The sequence below is a fragment of the Coregonus lavaretus genome (genome assembly GCF_964263955.1).
Source record: "Coregonus lavaretus genome assembly, contig: HAP1_SCAFFOLD_610, whole genome shotgun sequence".
Taxonomy (NCBI): Eukaryota; Metazoa; Chordata; class Actinopteri; order Salmoniformes; family Salmonidae; genus Coregonus; species Coregonus lavaretus.
The window spans coordinates 102,501-127,329 of NW_028157147.1; the positions used below are offsets into that span (position 1 = coordinate 102,501).

General features: G+C 44.6%; 4 protein-coding genes across 10 annotated transcripts in view; 1 reads left to right on the forward strand and 3 right to left on the reverse strand.

Annotated features, from left to right (window-relative positions):
• Positions 1–1,041, reverse strand: part of LOC311125761 (large ribosomal subunit protein uL16m-like) — an 8,453-nt gene extending 7,412 nt beyond the window's left edge. For both annotated transcript variants that reach the window (XM_084199788.1, XM_084199789.1), the window contains exons 1-2: positions 665–1,041; positions 358–429 (exon numbers count right to left, since the gene is read on the reverse strand). In XM_084199788.1, coding sequence (XP_084055914.1) covers positions 358–429; positions 665–731 — 139 coding nt within the window. In that variant the 5' untranslated portion in view covers positions 732–1,041. The remainder of the gene's footprint in view (positions 1–357; positions 430–664) is intronic.
• A 5,032-nt stretch (positions 1,042–6,073) lies between these two features.
• LOC311125771 (cotranscriptional regulator ARB2A homolog) lies at positions 6,074–9,684 on the forward strand. The gene is made up of 2 exons (XM_084199803.1): positions 6,074–8,404; positions 8,495–9,684. The coding sequence occupies exons 1-2, from the start codon at positions 7,602–7,604 to the stop codon at positions 8,724–8,726; spliced, it is 1,035 nt and encodes a 344-aa protein (XP_084055929.1). The 5' UTR covers positions 6,074–7,601; the 3' UTR covers positions 8,727–9,684.
• An 88-nt stretch (positions 9,685–9,772) lies between these two features.
• LOC311125770 (thioredoxin-like protein 4B) lies at positions 9,773–13,197 on the reverse strand. 2 transcript variants are annotated; one of them, XR_014612908.1, is made up of 4 exons: positions 11,588–13,197; positions 11,202–11,353; positions 10,168–11,042; positions 9,773–9,950 (listed from the first exon to the last, which is right to left on the reverse strand). XR_014612908.1 is itself a non-coding variant. In XM_084199802.1 (3 exons), the coding sequence occupies exons 1-3, from the start codon at positions 11,717–11,719 to the stop codon at positions 10,877–10,879; spliced, it is 450 nt and encodes a 149-aa protein (XP_084055928.1). In that variant the 5' UTR covers positions 11,720–13,197; the 3' UTR covers positions 9,773–10,876. The 2 variants fall into 2 exon arrangements, 1 of the variants encoding a protein (XP_084055928.1); XM_084199802.1 differs by having other exon boundaries at positions 9,773–11,042.
• Positions 13,198–13,396: 199 nt separating this feature from the next.
• LOC311125763 (vitamin K-dependent protein S-like) overlaps positions 13,397–24,829 on the reverse strand; it is a 34,361-nt gene continuing 22,928 nt past the window's right edge. For all 5 annotated transcript variants that reach the window (XM_084199791.1, XM_084199792.1, XM_084199793.1 and 2 more), the window contains 5 exons: positions 18,870–19,034; positions 16,683–16,851; positions 15,332–15,468; positions 14,967–15,189; positions 13,397–13,690 (listed from right to left, as the gene is read on the reverse strand). In XM_084199791.1, the coding sequence (XP_084055917.1) occupies positions 13,497–13,690; positions 14,967–15,189; positions 15,332–15,468; positions 16,683–16,851; positions 18,870–19,034 (888 nt within the window). In that variant the 3' untranslated portion in view covers positions 13,397–13,496. The remainder of the gene's footprint in view (positions 13,691–14,966; positions 15,190–15,331; positions 15,469–16,682; positions 16,852–18,869; positions 19,035–24,829) is intronic.

Below are 24,829 nucleotides of genomic sequence, written 5' to 3' on the forward strand. Positions count from 1 at the left end.
CTAGCTAAGAGGGGTCAATACAATGCTTAATTGATTCTAGCTAAGAGGGGTCAATACAATGCTTCATTCATTCTAGCTAAGAGGGGTCAATACAATGCTTCATTCATTCATTCTAGCTAAGAGGGGTCAATACAATGCTTCATTCATTCATTCTAGCTAAGAGGGGTCAACACAATGCTTCATTCATTCTAGCTAAGAGGGGTCAATACAATGCTTCATTCATTCTAGCTAAGAGGGGTCAATACAATGCTTCATTCATTCTAGCTAAGAGGGGTCAATACAATGCTTAATTGATTAATTCATTCAAGGAAGCCAGTTCAAATGACTGATTGTTAAGATGCAAAGTAAGTTAGTTACCGCTGTAGTCAGGAGGCACCTCGTATGTCTTCATCCCAGCAGACAGGACCTTCAAATGGCTCTGCAGGACATCTGGACAACAAACAAACACTGTTTTATATTGCTGCTAGCTAGCTAACTAGCTAAAGCCGTTAGCTAGCCAGTCCAGCTATCATCCTAGTGGCTGCAGGCAGGTATTCAAACGTGTCAAGATGCAAGAATACATCATTAATCATGATAATTTCTTTAAGATCATCTAGCTGGTTGGTTTGTAGGGCAGCCATTCACAGCTAGCTAGTGTTTGCAGCGACACAAGTCTCCCCCTTACCTTGGACCCCCGTTGATCTACCACCGTTGGCCAATCCGACAAGAGCGGACTTGATTAGAGAAAGCATAGCTGCAAGTTATTTACTATTAACTATGTTAGGAATTGATCTTTTATGATATCTTCACCATCATTTCAATGAAACAACTATTATAGGTTACGATAAATAGGTTCGTTTATAAAATCACGCTTGCACAAGGTCGCACCGCTATGAAGCGGGTAAGAATGACAGAGTACTTCCGGGTCACGGATTTTTTGCAACCCTTCAGAATAAAAGTCCCATCCTGTATACTTTGTTAATTAATAATTAGTGCGGAAATTATGGAAAATGTACACAATTATTAATACATTTTATACTAAGTTATCATACAAAGAATAATTAAAAGTAGTTCTATAAGATATTGTCATAAAAAATGTAATAAATGTCAAGCCTACAAATAATTATGTTTTTTGTTTGTGTACTTCTATCATTTATTGCACCTTACAAAATTATCTGTCCATTGTGTAGAGATAGTAGAATGACCCCCCTGAGCAGCGACACTCCTCTGGGTGGAAACTCTGTGGATTTGGAAACTAGTAGACCCCCCCTGAGTAGCGACACTCCTCTGGGTGGAAACTCTGTGGATTTGGAAACTAGTGGACCCCCCCTGAGCAGTGACACTCCTCTGGGTGGAAACTCTGTGGATTTGGAAACTAGTGGACCCCCCCTGAGCAGCGACACTCCTCTGGGTGGAAACTCTGTGGATTTGGAAACTAGTAGACCCCCCCTGAGTAGCGACACTCCTCTGGGTGGAAACTCTGTGGATTTGGAAACTAGTGGACCCCCCCTGAGCAGCAACACTACTCTGGGTGGAAACTCTGTGGATTTGGAAACTAGTGGACCCCCCCTGAGCAGCGACACTCCTCTGGGTGGAAACTCTGTGGATTTGGAAACTAGTGGACCCCCCTGAGCAGCGACACTCCTCTGGGTGGAAACTCTGTGGATTTGGAAACTAGTGGACCCCCCCCTGAGCAGCGACACTCCTCTGGGTGGAAACTCTGTGGATTTGGAAACTAGTGGACCCCCCCCTGAGTAGCGACACTCCTCTGGGTGGAAACTCTGTGGATTTGGAAACTAGTGGACCCCCCCTGAGCAGCAACACTCCTCTGGGTGGAAACTCTGTGGATTTAGAAACTAGAAGTGCTCCTGAGTAGAATGAAACCCGCTTTTACTGCGACACAATGTTCAGGAAATGGTGTACTACGGTGCAGTATGTCCGATATGAAAAAACGTACTGAACATTGTGCAATATGAATGGGCTAATTAACGATGGGATTTAACCAGTTAAATGTAACTAAATGTAAACGAAAATGTAATCTACATAATCCCCCCAAAATAATTATGTATCATAAGAGGACCAGACACAATAACTAGTAATGCTGCATACTCCAAGGTTCAAATCTCACATTTATGGTACAAATAGCCTGGTCCAGAGGGCCTGGTCCGGAGTAAGCAGAACGTCCAGAGCTGCTGATTAGGGCCTGGTCCGGAGTAAGCAGAACGTCTAGAGCTGCTGATTAGGGCCTGGTCCGGAGTAAGCAGAACGTCTAGAGCTGCTGATTAGGGCCTGGTCCGGAGTAAGCAGAACGTCTAGAGCTGCTGATTAGGGCCTGGTCCGGAGTAAACAGAACGTCCAGAGCTGCTGATTAGGGCCTGGTCCGGAGTAAGCAGAACGTCCAGAGCTGCTGATTAGGGCCTGGTCCGGAGTAAGCAGAACGTCCAGAGCTGGTGATTAGGGCCTGGTCCGGAGTAAGCAGAACGTCCAGAGCTGCTGATTAGGGCCTGGTCCGGAGTAAGCAGAACGTCCAGAGCTGCTGATTAGGGCCTGGTCCGGAGTAAGCAGAACGTCCAGAGCTGCTGATTAGGGCCTGGTCCGGAGTAAGCAGAACGTCTGGAGCTGCTGACTCGTTGAAGTAGAAGTTGTCGTCCAAATCGAGGTTAGTGATCGCTGATCTGATGTCCAGAAGATGTTTTCTGTCATAGGAAATGATGGTGGAGACATTATGACCAGGCGTTAGTATTTATTCTGGTAGTGGAAAAACTTGCCTCTTATCAACCACATCCTTGACCTTGTCCCTAACCTCTGACCTCTGACCCTGTGTTGCTGCAGATGCACCAGAGGTCCAACCCCCTGTATGACGGCAGGGTCACTGAGGGAGACAGACAAATAGACGGATCAGCACAGTGAAAAGGTCCTTTGGATACAAGCCACCAACCATCATCACAGACTTGACGCTCACAGCACCCGGCAGATATAGAGATAAGATCTAGCAACCATGATACTGTGAAAATAGGATATATTCTCCAGACAACTCATATACTTCATAATACATTCATGGTGAAACAATTGCCAATGTGGGGATAAAGCTGATAGCCCTGAAATGGCCATAGCATATTGCTCAACAATACATGCACTATACTTTCATACATATTGCCAGCAATAAAGAGTGTGAATTAAATGTACAATAAAATTTAAATATTAAAATAAAAGCATCTCTGTGTGGTTGAAGCTTGTCATCTCGAAGTTAAAAATGTATTTAAAAAAATATGTATTAGATTTCATGATATATATCTCGTGACTGATTGTGTCACGCCGCAGTTCCATACCACCTTGACCTATAGATGGGGGTTGGGGAGATCCATCGTCGCTATTCGTTTGTAGCTTCCATCTGTCAAAGCATCATCGGAGTTAGTCATTACTAATATTCAATCGAGAGTAAAGTAACGTTTAGTGCATTCTTTGCGGTTTTTTGGACACAGCTGATCGCCAGAACGCATACAGCGCCTATTTTAGGCTAACAAGTGACAACGCGTCTCTTTCCCCAGGTATGTTTTGGTGAAGAGGGATGCTATTAGCCAATAGCCATGATGATAAAGAGGAGGGATGCTATTAGCCAATAGCCATGATGATAAAGAGGAGGGATGCTATTAGCCAATAGCCATGATGATAAAGAGGAGGGATGCTATTAGCCAATAGCCATGATGATAAAGAGGAGGGATGCTATTAGCCAATAGCCATGATGATAAAGAGGAGGGATGCTATTAGCCAATAGCCATGATGATAAAGAGGAGGGATGCTATTAGCCAATAGCCATGATGATAAAGAGGAGGGATGCTATTAGCCAATAGCCATGATGATAAAGAGGAGGGATGCTATTAGCCAATAGCCATGATGATAAAGAGGAGGGATGCTATTAGCCAATAGCCATGATGATAAAGAGGAGGGATGCTATTAGCCAATAGCCATGATGATAAAGAGGAGGGATGCTATTAGCCAATAGCCATGATGATAAAGAGGAGGGATGCTATTAGCCAATAGCCATGATGATAAAGAGGAGGGATGCTATTAGCCAATAGCCATGATGATAAAGAGGAGGGATGCTATTAGCCAATAGCCATGATGATAAAGAGGAGGGATGCTATTAGCCAATAGCCATGATGATAAAGAGGAGGGATGCTATTAGCCAATAGCCATGATGATAAAGAGGAGGGATGCTATTAGCCAATAGCCATGATGATAAAGAGGAGGGATGCTATTAGCCAATAGCCATGATGATAAAGAGGAGGGATGCTATTAGCCAATAGCCATGATGATAAAGAGGAGGGATGCTATTAGCCAATAGCCATGATGATAAAGAGGAGGGATGCTATTAGCCAATAGCCATGATGATAAAGAGGAGGGATGCTATTAGCCAATAGCCATGATGATAAAGAGGAGGGATGCTATTAGCCAATAGCCATGATGATAAAGAGGAGGGATGCTATTAGCCAATAGCCATGATGATAAAGAGGAGGGATGCTATTAGCCAATAGCCATGATGATAAAGAGGAGGGATGCTATTAGCCAATAGCCATGATGATAAAGAGGAGGGATGCTATTAGCCAATAGCCATGATGATAAAGAGGAGGGATGCTATTAGCCAATAGCCATGATGATAAAGAGGAGGGATGCTATTAGCCAATAGCCATGATGATAAAGAGGAGGGATGCTATTAGCCAATAGCCATGATGATAAAGAGGAGGGATGCTATTAGCCAATAGCCATGATGATAAAGAGGAGGGATGCTATTAGCCAATAGCCATGATGATAAAGAGGAGGGATGCTATTAGCCAATAGCCATGATGATAAAGAGGAGGGATGCTATTAGCCAATAGCCATGATGATAAAGAGGAGGGATGCTATTAGCCAATAGCCATGATGATAAAGAGGAGGGATGCTATTAGCCAATAGCCATGATGATAAAGAGGAGGGATGCTATTAGCCAATAGCCATGATGATAAAGAGGAGGGATGCTATTAGCCAATAGCCATGATGATAAAGAGGAGGGATGCTATTAGCCAATAGCCATGATGATAAAGAGGAGGGATGCTATTAGCCAATAGCCATGATGATAAAGAGGAGGGATGCTATTAGCCAATAGCCATGATGATAAAGAGGAGGGATGCTATTAGCCAATAGCCATGATGATAAAGAGGAGGGATGCTATTAGCCAATAGCCATGATGATAAAGAGGAGGGATGCTATTAGCCAATAGCCATGATGATAAAGAGGAGGGATGCTATTAGCCAATAGCCATGATGATAAAGAGGAGGGATGCTATTAGCCAATAGCCATGATGATAAAGAGGAGGGATGCTATTAGCCAATAGCCATGATGATAAAGAGGAGGGATGCTATTAGCCAATAGCCATGATGATAAAGAGGAGGGATGCTATTAGCCAATAGCCATGATGATAAAGAGGAGGGATGCTATTAGCCAATAGCCATGATGATAAAGAGGAGGGATGCTATTAGCCAATAGCCATGATGATAAAGAGGAGGGATGCTATTAGCCAATAGCCATGATGATAAAGAGGAGGGATGCTATTAGCCAATAGCCATGATGATAAAGAGGAGGGATGCTATTAGCCAATAGCCATGATGATAAAGAGGAGGGATGCTATTAGCCAATAGCCATGATGATAAAGAGGAGGGATGCTATTAGCCAATAGCCATGATGATAAAGAGGAGGGATGCTATTAGCCAATAGCCATGATGATAAAGAGGAGGGATGCTATTAGCCAATAGCCATGATGATAAAGAGGAGGGATGCTATTAGCCAATAGCCATGATGATAAATGAACGTCTGAACGGACTGACAAATCCAATGCAAAATAAATCCTAGTATAAAATACATGGCAATGCAAACCATTTGACCTTTATTGATTAGAATAGGATTGACACCATTGATAAAGACGAGCAAAAATGACTGTATAAATGTGCTTATGGAGAATCTCATGGAGAAGCCCTCTTCAATTCAAAACACAGGGTTTCAATGGGTTTGAAGTCCGGAGACTGAGATTGCCATTGCAACATTTACATGTTGTGGTCAATTAACCATTTCTTTGTGGATTTTGATGTGTGCTTGGGGTCATTGTCTTGCTGGAAGATCCACTTGAGGCCAAGTTTCAGCTACCTGACAGAGGCAACCAGGTTTTGGGCTAAAATGTCCTGGTACTTGGTAAAGTTCATGATGCTGTTGACCTTAACAAGGGCCCCAGGACCAGTGGAAGCAAAACAGCCCCCATAACATCAAAGATCCACCACCATACTTTACAGTTATGTTCTACTCATGCATCCTTATTTCGACACCAAACCCACCACCGGTGTGCCTGGCCAAAGAGCACCGGTTCCAATCCAAGTGCCAGTGCCGTTTAGCAAACTCCAGGCGTTTACATTAGCCGGATGACATGAACATAGAGCTCTTTGGCTACGCACACCAGTGGAGCAATTGTATTAGCATAAAATAATATAATTACCCACAAAAAATGTAGCATACAATATAGCTCAGTATTTGTATTATTTTTATACAGTCGTTTTTGCTCATCTTTATCAAAGGGTGTCAATAATTTGGGACCCCACTATCTATTACATGAAATGTAAAATGATCCCTGACTACAAATAATGATGTGTTTGCTTACTCAGTACTCCTAGCCTAGGAGGCTAACAGGATCAGCTAGCCTCCTAGGCTAGAGGCTAACGGGATCAGATAGCCTCCTAGGCTAGAGGCTAACGGGATCAGATAGCCTCCTGGGCTAGAGGCTAACGGGATCAGATAGCCTCCTAGGCTAGAGGCTAACGGGATCAGATAGCCTCCTGGGCTAGAGGCTAACGGGATCAGATAGCCTCCTGGGCTAGAGGCTAACAGGATCAGATAGCCTCCTAGGCTAGAGGCTAACGGGATCAGATAGCCTCCTGGGCTAGAGGCTAACAGGATCAGATAGCCTCCTAGGCTAGAGGCTAACGGGATCAGATAGCCTCCTAGGCTAGAGGCTAACAGGATCAGATAGCCTCCTAGGCTAGAGGCTAACAGGATCAGATAGCCTCCTGAGCTAGAGGCTAACGGGATCAGATAGCCTCCTAGGCTAGAGGCTAACGGGATCAGATAGCCTCCTGGGCTAGAGGCTAACGGGATCAGATAGCCTCCTAGGCTAGAGGCTAACAGGATCAGATAGCCTCCTGGGCTAGAGGCTAACAGGATCAGATAGCCTCCTGGGCTAGAGGCTAACGGGATCAGATAGCCTCCTGGGCTAGAGGCTAACGGGATCAGATAGCCTCCTAGGCTAGAGGCTAACGGGATCAGATAGCCTCCTAGGCTAGAGGCTAACGGGATCAGATAGCCTCCTAGGCTAGAGGCTAACGGGATCAGATAGCCTCCTAGGCTAGAGGCTAACGGGATCAGATAGCCTCCTGGGCTAGAGGCTAACGGGATCAGATAGCCTCCTAGGCTAGAGGCTAACAGGATCAGATAGCCTCCTGGGCTAGAGGCTAACGGGATCAGATAGCCTCCTGGGCTAGAGGCTAACGGGATCAGATAGCTCCCCCCTGTGTTTACCATCTCCCTTTCTGCTTTGCACCAGGATGGAGTTAATGGTGGACACCGCTAAGACCCAGGGTCAGACCCAGAGCCAGCGGGGTCAGGCTGTGTCCCCTCCCTCAGTCTTCCCGTATCGCTTCACCTCGGACGGGTGTCTGTGTCACCGGGTCACCCAGGAGCCCTTCTCGTTCCGGTTCCAGCGGGGCTGTGACCCGGACGCCACCCAGAGGGAGGACCAGGCGTTGTGTCTTCACGTCACCCAACACGTTCACTCTCTCCTGGAGGAGCAGCTGCACCTCACCAGGCTCTACCTCCCACCTCCAGCAGAGCCCAAGGGCCATGGGGACCACGGGGTCTCCTTCAGCCCCCAGCGAGGAGCCCCCAGCCAGGGCTACGTCTACCTATCCCCTGGGGCCCTGGAGAGCCCTGCCACCCTGCTGCTGGTGGTCCAGGACCGGGGAACGATGCGCTGTGGCCTGTGGAGCTGGAGGGCTGCTGCCAGCGAGGGGCTGGAGAGAGGCAGCATGATGCCCTACGTGAGGAGGGCCCTGGAGGAGGGCAGCTCTGTCCTCCTGATGAACCCCAACCAGGGAGGAGGTGTCGGGGAGACCCCGGAGGAGCACGTGCACCGCGTCTGGGACCTCCTAGTGTCGCGCTGCGTCTCCCGGCGTGTCGTCGTGGTAGCGCACGGTTACGGAGGCCTGGCGTTCGTGGACCTGCTGTGCCGACGCCCGCAGCAAGTGGTGAGGCAGGTGTGGGCGGCGGCCTTCCTGGACTCCTCCCACAGCCTGTGGCACCAGCCATTGGACGCGGAGGGCCGGGAGTGGCTGAAGACGCGCTCCAGGAGGTGGGATGATGTCTTTTATATAACCAGGGAAGTAATTGACAATATATTATCTTTGACATTGCACATTCCGTAACCCATTTGTCTTTTTAGGTGGGTGCTGAGCTCCAAGCCCCTGAACCAGCCGGTGGGGTCGCTGAAAGCAGGATGCCCTCAGATGTCAGCTGGGACGCAGAGCCACGAGGCGGCTCCAGCTGTCTGCATGGAGTCTGTGTTCAGGTTCTTCTCCAAAACACTGAGTCCTAAAGCACCCACCAGCTTTAGTATGGTGACCCGCAGCAGGAGCACCGTGGGCCAGATCAGACCTCACACCGGGCCGCCCTGACAGCACCAGTGAAGTACAGGAGCACCGTGGGCCAGATCAGACCTCACACCGGGCCGCCCTGACAGCACCAGTGAAGTACAGGAGCACCGTGGGTCAGATCAGATCTCACACCGGGCCGCTCTGACATTTACATTTAAGTCATTTAGCAGACGCTCTTATCCAGAGTGACTTACAGGAGCAATTAGGGGTTAAGTGCCTTGCTCAAGGGCACATTGACAGATTTTTCACCTAGTCGGCTCGGGGATTAGAACCAGCGACCTTTCGGTTACTGGCACAACGCTCTTAACCACTAAAGCTACCTGGCGCCCTGACAGCACCAGTGAAGTACAAAGGGGCACGTTTGGAATTGAGGGTTTATCTTGTGGCCTTTTGCTCAGTAAGTGTCTAATTCATGCTAATACATTTTTCTGGACACTGGATGAAGTCGGACTAAATATTTTTGTTTCATTTTGTTAAGGACACTCCAGGACCGGACATGTCCACAGCAGATTGTGGATAAATACTTTTTTTCATCTTTCTATCTATAAAATGGCACATTTTTCCAAATAAAAATGTTATCTAGAATAAAAGAATGTACAGCATATCAACAATTCCCTCTGGGCAAGTCTGGAGCATATATCTAAGGGTCACCACACAACACAGTGAATGCAGATGAATATATCGAAAGGTCACCACACAACACAGTGAATGAATATATCTAAGGGTCAACACACAACACAGTGAATGAATATATCTAAGGGTCACCACACAACACAGTGAATGCAAATGCTTCAGAAACGGAGAATAATTAGTTGGTGTGGGAAGTCTGACTTTCTGGAAACGTCAGGTAACGAGAAGTTCACTGAAAGAAAGACTTACCAAACACCAAAAGCCTGTTTAGACCCAATCACCATCTCTTCAAAGGAAGTTACTAAATGTAGTTCAGTTTGTAACATTCTCTATGAAATGGGCTTTTACATGATTGATGCATGTCCATTTTAAAGTGGTTAAAATTCATGAAAATGTTGATGACTGCAGTATGATAAACTAAAGAAAATATCCATTCATCAAGTTTGACATTTTTGTTTACTTTTTGAAAATACTCATTAATGGACCCAAATACCAACAAATCTCCAAATTGATACAAGTCATTCAGCCTGTGGTGCCTGGGATTAAATAATACAAGGATCTCCAGCACTGTCTGTGGTGCCTGGGATTAAATAATACAAGGATCTCCAGCACTGTCTGTGGTGCCTGGGATTAAATAATACAAGGATCTCCAGCACTGTCTGTGGTGCCTGGGATTAAATAATACAAGGATCTCCAGCACTGTCTGTGGTGCCTGGGATTAAATAATACAAGGATCCCCAGCACTGTCTGTGGTGCCTGGGATTAAATAATACAAGGATCTCCAGCACTGTCTGTGGTGCCTGGGATTAAATAATACAAGGATCCCCAGCACTGTCTGTGGTGCCTGGGATTATATAATACAAGGATCTCCGGCACTGTCTGGGATTATATAATACAAGGATCCCCAGCACTGTGAATGGTCTTATTACTTTTATGTAGCTAACAATTTAGCAGATAATGATTTCTTGTTGGTCCTTGATAGAGATCAAACCAACATTATTTGAAGCGACACATTTATTAACAAAAGTTCAAAAGGTTCAGACCTTCTCACCAGACATACATTAGGCTCAGCATTCACACTATGAGGCAACAAGAACCGTCAGCTCCAAGCTGTAAATGGGTCTTCATTGTAAGAAACAAATGGACGTTGTCCACCCTGACATGTATCCGTCTCATATAGAGATCTATTTCCCTAGGGAAATATCAACGTCAAGTTACGGACAGTTTCAACAAACAGTACATCAGTTTAATGGTCAAGTGAGATGGCGCCAGCTGCAGTGGTGTCTCTAGATAAGGTCAATACCACAATTGTCCAGGCCGGGCCAATCCGTTCTGTGCTCGTCAGACGGTTTCTTTTCACATGAATTCTCGGCAGCTTGAGCGCTCCAACCGTGCTGTCGGCCGCCCGACGAGATCTGCAGCCAGGGTGCTTGTAACCGCGCTGAAGGGTGGGGAATTGTGGTGAAATTTAAAAACTAGATCCCGTGGTAGAGCAGGTCGTGACGGGGCTAGATCCCGTGGTAGAGCAGGTCGTGATGGGGCTAGATCCCATGGTAGAGCAGGTCGTACTTGGGGATGTTCTGAGGGTCGATGGGACTCTGGACGATCATCTTCCCTCTCATAGCTCCTCTGTAGATCACCTCGATCAGATCCACGAAGTCCTGCTTGGTCTTAAAACTGCCCACAAACTTGGTGTGATCTGGAGACCTGTGTGGGGACAAGGGACAACAGTGTTTTAGCTATAAGCCTGATTATCCACTGAAGGGGAGTGTTACAGCTGAAACCAGCCTGTGGTATTCTAGCGTCCGAGTCCAGCGTAGGCTATCTTCCTTCTCCTCATGTCAACCCTAACATGCCACCACTCACCCATAATCAACCTTCATGTGTTGTCCGTTGAAGAAGAAGACGGTAGATGGGATGTAGCTGATGTCGAAGTATCTCGTGTAGATGGGGGCTGAGTCCACATCCACGATGTAGATTGAAGCCATGTTACTCAGGTCGTGGGACGTTTTGGACAGCTGGCAAAAGAATGACAACAACTGGCATTCCGATTCAGACAGACTGAAACGTTGCAAAAAAATTAATTGACAGTGTTGGTGTAAATGCTACTAACAACTGACATGCCCGTCTTGCATCAATGTTTACTGGCCACAATATTGCAGTAGTTAATAATATTATTATATTATTATTAGTTGGTAGAGCTAGCTACCCAGCTAGCATGCTAGCGACACATGCTAACGTTAGCTACTTACAATCTCATCAAGCTGCAGGCAGACCGAGTCTTCGTCTCTCCCGAACCGAAGAACTAAAACCTTTTCAGCGACAGTTTTTATTACCTCGTCTATGTCCTTTTTGCATGACAATTTGGGCAAAAACAAACTCATTTTGTTAGCTGCTGGCTAGCATTGTGTAGCAGATTGACGAAGGTATGCTGTGTAACACCATAAAACGTCCGCCAGAAACAGTGAGCGAACAGACGCTAGTGTCCGCTGCTTCATTCCTGTCGTTTGAGCCAGTATGTTAATAATTGTCGCTTTAAACTTTGTTTCAAGTTAATACTGCACTTTATTAGTATGTTCGTATGTAGTATGATTAGTACATTTAGTAAGCAGTAGGCTAGAAAGATTTCAGACACAATCACAGTTTTACGTACCAAAGCAGGCATGCTTTGGATCACTTTTGTTAAAAATAAACACACACAAAACACTCAATCCATCAACAAAAAACAACTACATTTAACTTATATATTAATGCGAGCTTGTTTTTATATACACTCAACCATTGGGGTGTCTCTGAAGAAAGGGAGAGAGACGAGACACAAAAGAGAGAACCAAAAATCACCCTGCATGTGGTCCATATCTATCCAGCCATCTATCTATCTACTCTACATATATAACAGAACCATCTACCCCGGGTCAATCCACTGTATCAGAACCTTCCTCTACATATATAACAGAACCATCTACCCCAGGTCAATCCACTGTATCAGAACCTTCCTCTACATATATAACAGAACCATCTACCCCATGTCAATCCACCGTATCAGAACCTTCCTCTACATATATAACAGAACCATCTACCCCAGGTCAATCCACTGTATCAGAACCTTCCTCTACATATATAACAGAACCATCTACCCCGGGTCAATCCACTGTATCAGAACCTTCCTCTACATATATAACAGAACCATCTACCCCAGGTCAATCCACTGTATCAGAACCTTCCTCTACATATATAACAGAACCATCTACCCCAGGTCAATCCACTGTATCAGAACCTTCCTCTACATATATAACAGAACCATCTATCCCAGGTCAATCCACTGTATCAGAACCTTCCTCTACATATATAACAGAACCATCTACCCCAGGTCAATCCACTGTATCAGAACCTTCCTCTACATATATAACAGAACCATCTACCCCGGGTCAATCCACTGTATCAGAACCTTCCTCTACATATATAACAGAACCATCTACCCCAGGTCAATCCACTGTATCAGAACCTTCCTCTACATATATAACAGAACCATCTATCCCAGGTCAATCCACTGTATCAGAACCTTCCTCTACATATATAACAGAACCATCTACCCCAGGTCAATCCACTGTATCAGAACCTTCCAGAGCTCTGCTGTTTCACTACATGTCTATGGAGCTCCTGGCATCAGAACAAGTGTCAAAGTTAGATCAGACAGTGTCAAAGTAACAGACCCAGGTGCTTTTTAAAGGAAATACAAACCATGGTGGGGTGATGGTGAGGGGGTGACATGTCCAATAAAAACAGTCTAACCACGAGTGCAGGAAACTAAATAAACAGAAATGACTGCATTGTGCAAGTCCACCCACCATCTTTCCCTCCCTTCCCCTCCTCCCTCCATCTCTCCCCCCCTCCTTTCCCTCCCTCCTCCTCCTTTCCCTCCCTCCTCCTCCTTTCCCTCCCTCCCTCCCTCCCTCCTTCCTTTCCTCCCTCCCTCCCTCCCTCCCTCCCTCCCCCTCCTCCTTTCCCTCCTTCCTTCCTCCCTTCCCTCCCTCCCTCCCTCCCCTCCTTTCCCTCCCTCCTTCCTTTCTTCCCTCCCTCTAATCATTAGTTATAGGATCATATACACAGATTTGGCCTCAGGACAGAGATGTGCGGTGATTGGTCGACCTGGCTGTGAGGTCACTTCCTGTAGGGTGAGTGGTGGGGGTCGTCAGAGTGTGTCTTGGGGGGCGAGACAGGGGGGCAGGAGTGGGACTTAATGCTGTTGTGTTTACTGACTGCCTCGTCGAAGTCTAACAGCCGACCGTTGATGTTGACGTCCAGACAGCCGTGGTAGTAGGCTGACACTGGGGTGGAGGAGGCTGGGATAGTATCTGGAGACGGACGGACGGAGGGAGGAAGGGAGGGAGGGAGGGAGGGACGGAGGGAGGGAGGGAGGGAGGGAGAGGGAGGAGGGAGGGAGGGAGGGAGGGAGGGAGGGAGGGAGGAAGGGAGGGAGGGAGGGAGGGAAGGAAGGAAGGAAGGGAGAGGGAGGGGAGAAGGGAGGAAGGGAGGGAGAGGGAGGAGGGAGGGAAAGGAGGAGGGGGAGGGAGGGAGGGAGGGAGGGAGGGAGAGATTAAATACCGAAACACTTCATCAATGAAATCTGAATAAATGATGAAATATGGACTACGTTAGTCAGTCAGTCAGTTTCACCAACCTGGTAGTCCTCCTATGGTAAGTTAGCTACTAGTTAGTTAGTTTGGTAGTAAGTAACTAGCTAGTTACCTGGTAGTCCTCCTATGGTTAGTTAGCTACTAGTTAGTTAGTTTGGTAGTAACTAGCTAGTTACCTGGCAGTCCTCCTATGCATGTCCTGAACGGCAGAATCATTACATTGTACATTTTAGTCATTTAGCAGACGCTCTTATCCAGAGCGACTTACAGTTAGTGAGTGCATGTTGTTTTTTTTGTGTTTTTTTCTATACTGGCCCCCCGTGGGAAACGAACCCACAACCCTGGCGTTGCAAACGCCATGCTCTATCAACTGAAATACATCCCTGCCGGCCATTCCCTCCCCTACCCTGGACGACGCTGGGCCAATTGTGGGCCGCCCATGAGTCTCCCGGTCGCCGGCCGGCTGCGACAGAGCCTGGATTCGAACCAGGATCTCTAGTGGCACAGTTAGCACTGCGATGCAGTGCCTTAGACCACTGCGCCACTCAAGAGTCATCATGGTGGTTAGTCAGCTACTAGTTAGTTAGTTTGGTAGTAAGTAACTAGCTAGTTACCTGGTAGTCCTCCTATGCATGTCCTGAACGGCAGAATCATGGTGGTTAGTTAGCTACTAGTTAGTTAGTTTGGTAGTAAGTAACTAGCTAGTTACCTGGCAGTCCTCCTATGCATGTCCTGAATGGCAGAATCATGGTGGTTAGTTAGCTACTAGTTAGTTAGTTTGATAGTAAGTAACTAGCTAGTTACCTGGCAGTCCTCCTATGCATGTCCTGAACGGCAGAATCATGGTGGTTAGTCAGCTACTAGTTAGTTAGTTTGGTAGTAAGTAACTAGCTAGTTACCTGGCAGTCCTCCTATGCATGTCCTGAACGGCAGAATCATGGTGGTTAGTCAGCTACTAGTTAGTTAGTTTGGTAGTAAGTAACTAGCTAGTTACCTGGCAGTCCTCCTATGCATGTGCTGACAGAGTGTGTCATCATTGTGGCGTTGAGTCGATCCAGCGCCCCGTCAGGGAGGCTGTAGGACCATGTGGAGGAGTTAGCGATGATCTCCAGGGTAGTGGGGGTGACAGTCAGCTCTACAGACAGACGGTCAGGGTAACACAACATCAACGACTGTAGCACCGCCACGGACACCCCATCCAGGAACACCTGCAGGTGCTGGAGAAAGGAGGAGGGGATGTGAGTGTGTGTGTGTGTGTGTGTGTGTGTCTCTCTCTGTGTGTGTGTGTGTGTGTGTGTGTGTGTGTGTGAGAGTGTGTGTGTGTGTGTGCGTGCGCGTGGGGATCGTTGCTGAACTCACAGCATCGTCAGGTCCTTGCGTAACCACGGCGACAGACAGGGGGACGGTATCGTTGACGACCAGAGCGAAGAGAACTCCTGTGCTGCTGGACGGACGGATACTTATCTTCAGATCAACCCTCCAGCTCCCTGACTCACCTATACACACACACACACACACACACACACACACACACACACACACACACACACACACACACACAGAGAAACAGAAGCACCAAAGACAGCCTTAGTAAACAGAGGTCTATGTAACCCCCCCCCTATTTCCCAATCATCTGGAGAATCACTGTTGTAGTAGAATATAGTCCACTGTATTAGTATATTAACTGCTATTACTCACTGTAATCTATGTTGAAGTGAGCCAGTATAGTGTACACTACTCACTGTATTCTATGTTGAAGTGAGCCAGTATAGTGTACACTACTCACTGTAGTCTATGTTGAAGTGAGCCAGTATAGTGTACACTACTCACTGTAGTCTACGTTGAAGTGAGCCAGTATAGTGTACACTACTCACTGCAGTCTATGTTGAAGTGAGCCAGTATAGTGTACACTACTCACTGTAGTCTACGTTGAAGTGAGCCAGTATAGTGTACACTACTCACTGTAGTCTACGTTGAAGTGAGCCAGTATAGTGTACACTACTCACTGCAGTCTATGTTGAAGTGAGCCAGTATAGTGTACACTACTCACTGTAGTCTATGTTGAAGTGAGCCAGTATAGTGTACACTACTCACTGCAGTCTACGTTGAAGTGAGCCAGTATAGTGTACACTACTCACTGTAGTCTATGTTGAAGTGAGCCAGTATAGTGTACACTACTCACTGTAGTCTATGTTGAAGTGAGCCAGTATAGTGTACACTACTCACTGCAGTCTACGTTGAAGTGAGCCAGTATAGTGTACACTACTCACTGTAGTCTATGTTGAAGTGAGCCAGTATAGTGTACACTACTCACTGTAGTCTATGTTGAAGTGAGCCAGTATAGTGTACACTACTCACTGTAGTCTACGTTGAAGTGAGCCAGTATAGTGTACACTACTCACTGTAGTCTACGTTGAAGTGAGCCAGTATAGTGTACACTACTCACTGTAGTCTATGTTGAAGTGAGCCAGTATAGTGTACACTACTCACTGTAGTCTATGTTGAAGTGAGCCAGTATAGTGTACACTACTCACTGTAGTCTATGTTGAAGTGAGCCAGTATAGTGTACACTACTCACTGTAGTCTATGTTGAAGTGAGCCAGTATAGTGTACACTACTCACTGCAGTCTATGTTGAAGTGAGCCAGTATAGTGTACACTACTCACTGCAGTCTATGTTGAAGTGAGCCAGTATAGTGTACACTACTCACTGTAGTCTACGTTGAAGTGAGCCAGTCCTGCTCCAGTGAAGTAGGTCCCTCTCTCTACGTGCAGGAAACAGTGTTTGCTCTCCTTCTCCTGGATAACCTCTTTCACCCCAGACGCCCCTTGGTTCATCAGGTTCCAGCCGCGGATACAGCCGTCCAGACGAGGGTTAATCTATACAGGGGTTACATACATCAATGTTATTAGGTGGTTGTAGGATGGGTTGTTTTATGGTTATGGAATCATTATTTTATGGTTGTTCTGTGGTCGTTGAGCGATTATCTGCTAATTATTTGTGTGGTTATTGGTTGAGTGTTTATTCTATGGTTTGTTCTATGGTTGTATGGTTGTTCTATGGTTGTTTTATGGTTGTATGGTTGTTCTATGGTTGTTGTATGGTTGTATGGTTGTTCTATGGTTGTTGTATGGTTGTATGGTTGTTCTATGGTTGTTCTTTGGTTATATGGTTGTTCTATGGTTGTTTTATGGTTGTATGGTTGTTCTATGGTTATATGGTTGTTCTATGGTTGTTTTATGATTGTATGGTTGTTCTATGGTTGTTCTATGGTTATATGGTTGTTCTATGGTTGTTTTATGATTGTATGGTTGTTCTATGGTTGTATGGTTGTTCTATGGTTGTTCTATGGTTGTATGGTTGTTCTATGGTTGTTTTATGGTTGTATGGTTGTTCTATGGTTGTTCTATGGTTTTATGGTTGTTCTATTGTTGTATGGTTGTTCTATGGTTGTATGGTTGTTCTATGGTTGTATGGTTGTTCTATGGTTGTTATATGGTTGTTCTATGGTTGTTCTCTGGTTGTTTTATGGTTGTATGGTTGTTCTATGGTTGTCGTATGGTTGTTCTATGGTTGTTTTATGGTTGTATGGTTGTTCTATGGTTGTTTTATGGTTATATGGTTGTTCTATGGTTGTTTTATGATTGTATGGTTGTTCTATGGTTGTTCTATGGTTGTTATATGGTTGTTATCAAGCTGAACCCTGGCAAGACGGAGCTGCTCTTCCTCCCGGGGAAGGACTGCCCGTTCCATGATCTCGCCATCACGGTTGACAACTCCGCTGTGTCCTCCTCCCAGAGTGCGAAGAGCCTAGGCGTGACCCTGGACAACACCCTGTCGTTCTCCGCCAACATCAAGGCGGTGACCCGCTCCTGCAGGTTCATGCTCTACAACATTCGGAGAGTACGACCCTGCCTTACACAGGAAGCGGCACAGGTCCTAATCCAGGCACTTGTCATCTCCCGTCTGGACTACTGCAACTCGCTGTTGGCTGGCCTCCCTGCCTGTGCCATTAAACCCCTACAACTCATCCAGAATGCCGCAGCCCGTCTGGTGTTCAACCTTCCCAAGTTCTCTCACGTCACCCCCCTCCTCCGCACACTCCACTGGCTTCCAGTTGAAGCTTGCATCCGCTACAAGACCATGGTGCTTGCCTATGGAGCAGTGAGGGGAACGGCACCTCTGTACCTTCGGGCTCTGATCAGTCCCTACACCCAAACGAGGGCATTGCGTTTATCCACCTCTGGCCTGCTGGCTCCCCTTCCTCTGCGGAAGCATAGTTCCCGCTCAGCCCAGTCAAAACTGTTCGCTGCTCTGGCACCCCAATGGTGGAACAAGCTCCCTCACGACGCCAGGACAGCGGAGTCACTCACCACCTTCCGGAGACATTTGAAACCCCACCTCTTTAAGGAATAGGATAAAGTAATCCTTCTACCCCCCCCCCCAAAAAAAAAAAAAAAAAAAATTGTAAAGTGATTATCCCACTGGCTATAGGGTGAACGCACCAATTGGTGAGTCGCTCTGGATAAGAGCGTCTGCTAAATGACGTAAATGTGCCCTTGAGCAAGGCACTTAACCCTAATTGCTCCTGTAAGTCGCTCTGGATAAGAGCGTCTGCTAAATGACTAAAATGTAAATGTAAAAATGTTGTATGGTTGTTCTATGGTTGTTTTATGGTTGTATGGTTGTTCTATGGTTGTTCTATGGTTTTATGGTTGTTCTATTGTTGTATGGTTGTTCTATGGTTGTTCTATGGTTGTATGGTTGTTCTATGGTTGTTCTATGGTTGTATGGTTGTTCTATGGTTGTTTTATGGTTCTATGGTTGTTCTATGGTTGTTGTATGGTTGTTCTATGGTTGTTTTATGGTTGTTGTGTTGCGGCAGCAGGCTGTTTACCGGTTTGATGACGCTGTCGGTGCGGTTGGGCAGCCCTGCAATGTACACCTTGGTCTCCAGTTTCCCGTTAACGGACGTAAAGAGACTCTCAGGGCTGTTGATGCTCATCACAGCTTCCTTACTGATCTTAACACTGATACTGGACTCCAGTTCATCTACTGAGATCTACAACATTACACAACAACAACAACAACATTACACAACAACAACATTACACAACAACAACAACAACATTACACAACATTACACAACAACAACAACAACAACATTACACAACTACAACATTACACAACAACAACAACAACAACATTACACAACTACAACATTACACAACAACAACAACATTACACAACAGCATTACACAACAGTAACATTACACAACAACAACAACACACAACAACATTACACAACAACAACAACACACAACAACATTACACAACAACAACAACAGCATTACACAACATTACACAACAACGACATTACACAACAACAACAGCATTACACAACAACAAAACACAACATTACACAACAATGACATTACACAACAACAACAACATTACACAACAACGACATTACACAACAACAACAGCATTACACAACAACATTACACAACATTACACAACAACATTACACAACAACAACATTACACAACAACAACAGCATTACACAACAACATTGCAACACAATAATAAAACATCGCCGGATCTTTCATTTTGTTATGGGTTAGATCAGCTTTAATATTGCAGACAGATTGTGGCTTCTATCAATGTAATTTCCAAACCCCATATATATATATATACAGTGGGGAGAACAAGTATTTGATACACTGCCGATTTTGCAGGTTTTCCTACTTACAAAGCATGTAGAGGTCTGTAATTTTTATCATAGGTACACTTCAACTGTGAGAGACGGAATCTAAAACAAAAATCCAGAAAATCACATTGTATGATTTTTAAGTAATTAATTTGCATTTTATTGCATGACATAAGTATTTGATACATCAGAAAAGCAGAACTTAATATTTGGTACAGAAACCTTTGTTTGCAAATACAGAGATCATATGTTTCCTGTAGGTCTTGACCAGGTTTGCATACACTGCAGCAGGGATTTTGGCCCACTCCTCCATACAGACCTTCTCCAGATCCTTCAGGTTTCGGGGCTGTCGCTGGGCAATACGGACTTTCAGCTCCCTCCAAAGATTTTCTATTGGGTTCAGGTCTGGAGACTGGCTAGGCCACTCCAGGACCTTGAGATGCTTCTTACGGAGCCACTCCTTAGTTGCCCTGGCTGTGTGTTTCGGGTCATTGTCATGCTGGAAGACCCAGCCACGACCCATCTTCAATGCTCTTACTGAGGGAAGGAGGTTGTTGGCCAAGATCTCGCGATACATGGCCCCATCCATCCTCCCCTCAATACGGTGCAGTCGTCCTGTCCCCTTTGCAGAAAAGCATCCCCAAAGAATGATGTTTCCACCTCCATGCTTCACGGTTGGGATGGTGTTCTTGGGGTTGTACTCATCCTTCTTCTTCCTCCAAACACGGCGAGTGGAGTTTAGACCAAAAAGCTCTATTTTTGTCTCATCAGACCACATGACCTTCTCCCATTCCTCCTCTGGATCATCCAGATGGTCATTGGCAAACTTCAGACGGGCCTGGACATGCGCTGGCTTGAGCAGGGGGACCTTGTGTGCGCTGCAGGATTTTAATCCATGACGGCGTAGTGTGTTACTAATGGTTTTCTTTGAGACTGTGGTCCCAGCTCTCTTCAGGTCATTGACCAGGTCCTGCCGTGTAGTTCTGGGCTGATCCCTCACCTTCCTCATGATCATTGATGCCCCATGAGGTGAGATCTTGCATGGAGCCCCAGACCGAGGGTGATTGACCGTCATCTTGAACTTCTTCCATTTTCTAATAATTGCGCCAACAGTTGTTGCCTTCTCACCAAGCTGCTTGCCTATTGTCCTGTAGCCCATCCCAGCCTTGTGCAGGTCTACAATTTTATCCCTGATGTCCTTACACAGCTCTCTGGTCTTGGCCATTGTGGAGAGGTTGGAGTCTGTTTGATTGAGTGTGTGGACAGGTGTCTTTTATACAGGTAATGAGTTCAAACAGGTGCAGTTAATACAGGTTATGAGTGGAGAACAGGAGGGCTTCTTAAAGAAAAACTAACAGGTCTGTTGGTAGGTGATCAAATACTTATGTCATGCAATAAAATGCAAATTAATTACTTAAAAATCATACAATGTGATTTTCTGGATTTTTGTTTTAGATTCCGTCTCTCACAGTTGAAGTGTACCTATGATAAAAATTACAGACCTCTACATGCTTTGTAAGTAGGAAAACCTGCAAAATCGGCAGTGTATCAAATAATTGTTCTCCCCACTGTATATATATATATTTGTTTTAAATATAAATATTTAAAATATATATATTTTAAATATATTTTCCCCTAACCCTACCACCCCTACCTAATTGGAGTAAACTAATGGACAATAATACTTATGCTTCCACTTCCAGCTTATGCATACTACATACATTTCACGGACAGTATATTTTACATGAGTTATCTTTTGTTTGTTTTTAGTCCCAGCCTTCAGCTACCCTCAACCCCTCCCATCTATCTCTGAAGACCATCCAGTTTTGATTTCTAGCTGCCATATATTTATTTTACTGTGTTGTGATGTTTCACAAAAGTTCTGAACCTTTTGAATTCTCATAGTTTCTACAGACTGTAAATGAAAGATAAACACATTTTCTAAGAGTATTATTTTATTATTGATTGATTGGCTATGACTTTTCAAATCACCCAGCAGTGCTATTTGCAGAGTTATCTCCAGGTAAATGTTGCAATTTTTCAGCCATTCCTGAACCTGTGACCAAAGACAAGCTACATATGGGCAGTACCAAAACAAATGATCTAAAACAAATGATCTCTTAGCAGCAAAATCTGAAGAGCTGGGATGGTTGTATCCCCCGTATACAGTGCATTCGGAAAAGTATTCAGACCCCTTGACTTTTTCCACATTTTGTTACGTTACAGCCTTATTCTAAAATGGATAAAAATAAATTAATTAATAATTAATCTACACACAATATCCTATAGTGACAAAGCAAAAACAGTTTTTTTGAAATTTCTGCAAATATATTACAAATAAAAAACAAAAATACCTTATTTACATAAGTTTTCAGACCCTTTGCCATGAGACTCGAAATTGAGCTCAGGTGCATCCTGTTTCCATTGATCATATAGGATTATTTTATGTATCATTATGGCACATGTAGGGAGATGCCAAAGGTAAAATATAATAAACATGTTTGATATTTTATAATCCAGATACATGCTTAAATAAGGAATATAGACATGTAGTATATGCTGTGTTTTAAATGAATGCATGTGTTCTTTCACAGAGGCTCTCAAACAGTGTGCATTACATTAGTTTTTTAAGAAGGGGCCTAAGCCACGCAGCCAATAGAATGATAGAATGAGAGGCTTCATATATAAAAAAAAAACATTCATGACATTTTGGAGTGGACATTGTGTGACAGCTGGACGTTGAAAAAGAAGGGTGGGGCAGAACTAAAATAAGTTAGGAATGTATGCATGTTTTTTCATTTGTGTGTATATAAGAGATCTCTAAGCCAGAGAGATACAGTTGTTCCATGGAGCAAGCTCGGCTTTGTTATGCAATAAAGTATAATTCTTGGATTCACAAGCTCCGGTGTCTTGAGAGATATTTTTGAGTTGATTATCTATTAGTCAAATATTTCTACAACAATCATCCTTGAGATGTTTCTACAACTTGATTGGAGTCCACCTGTGGTAAATTCAATTGATTGGACATGATTTGGAAAGGCACACACCTGTCTATATAAGGTCCCACAGTTGACAGTGCATGTCAGAGCAAAAACCAAGCCATGAGGTCGAAGGAATTGTCCGTAGAGCTCCGAGACAGGATTGTGTCGAGGCACAGATCTGGGGAAGGGTACCAAAAAATGTCTGTAGAATTGAAGGTCCCCAAGATCACAGTGGCCCCCAATTCTTAAATGGAATAAGTTTGGAACCACCAAGACTATTCCTAGAGCTGGCCGCCCGGCCAAACTGAGCAATCGGGGGTAAAGGTCCTTGGTCAGGGAGGTGACCAAGAACCCGATGGTCACTCTGACAGAAGGACAACCATCTCTGCAGCACTCCACCAATCAGGCCTTTATGGTAGAGTGGCCAGACGGAAGCCACTCCTCTGTAAAAGGCACATGACAGCCCGCTTGGAGTTTGCCAAAAGGCACCTAAATGACTTTTAGACCATGAGAAACAAGATTCTCTGGTCTGATGAAACCAAGATTGAACTCTTTGGCCTGAATGCCAAGCGTCATGAAACCTGGCACCATCCCTACAATGAAGCATGGTGGTGGCAGCATCATGTTGTGGGGATGTTTTTCAGAGGAAGGGACTGGGAGACTAGTCAGTGCAGGAGTGGCTTCGGGACAAGTCTCTGAATGTCCTTGAGAAGCCCAGCCAGAGCCTGGACTTTAACCTGATCGAACATCTCTGGAGAGACCTGAAAATAGTTGGATGGAGAGACCTGAAAATAGTTGGATGCTCCCCATCCAACCTGACAGAGCTTGAGAGGATCTGCAGAGAAGAATGGGAGGAACGCCCTAAATACAGGTGTGCCAAGCTTGTAGCGTCATACCCAAGAAGACTCGAGGCTGTAATCGCTGCCAAAGGTGCTTCAACAAAGTACTGAGTAAAGGGTTTGAATCCTTATGTAAATGTGATATTTCAGTTTTTGATTTGTTATACATTTGCAAACATTTCTAAAAACCTGTTTTTGCTTTGAAGCTTGTTGAGAAAAAAATATATTTAATAAATTTTAGAGTAAGCCTGTAACGTAACAAAATGTGGAAAAAATCAAGGGGTCTGAATACTTTCAGAATGCACTGTACATAACATTCTATTGGTCGCAATAATTTTGTATAATAATTAAATTGAAAAACTATTTTTGAATCCGGCATCGTTTTGTGTATCCGTTCATAAACCACGTGCCATGGAATCGGTACATCGAAAAAATCTCCCCCCAACTAGTTTGCAAACTGTACGGCGCAGCTGTGAATTTTTTGGTCCTTAAATGAAACTGGTATACTTCTTTATTTATCACTATTTTCTTTAGCCAATCTTTTGTCTTTAATGCCGACAGACAAGTTCCTTACCTTCTCCCCCTTTCCACTTGCCTCCTCCATTTTGGCGGTAATGCTGCAATCAGTTGGTTGTCATTTTGGATAGAGCAGACATTTCCATATATTTTTGTGACATAACTCCACAGTCCTATTTATGATATCATTTACAAAGATTATACCATTAAAAAAAAAAAGAAATTCAAAAAATAATGTTTTTTTTGTCAAGTTAGTATATTTGTTGTAATATTTGTTCTGTCTTTTCTGGTGGATTAAACTGAAATTGCAACCAACTTTCTATGGCTTGTTTTAGAAATAGTGATATTTGGGAGATTATTTCCTTTTCAAATAACTGAAAGTGAGAGGTTGTAATCTGAATAAAGGGTAAAAGGCCATTCTTGAACATTGGGGTGAGACAATCTTACTAATTTGCTAGAGAACCAGTTCGGATTTAAGTATAACTTTTGTATGACTGAAGCCTTTAGTCTAATGCTTTAATATTTAATAATTTCTGCCCTCCGAATTCATATTCATTATATAAATACAGTGGGGAGAACAAGTAATCGACAGTGTATCAAATACTTGTTCTCCCCACTGTATCTGTATACATAAATATACACTACCATTCAAAAGTTTGGGGTCACTTAGACATTTTGTTGAGGACTTGTGAGGCGCCTGTTTCTCAAACTAGACACTCTAATGTATTTGACCTCTTGCTCAGTTGTGCACCGGGGGGCCTCCCACTCCTCTTTCTATTCTGGTTAGAGCCAGTTTGCGCTGTTCTGTGAA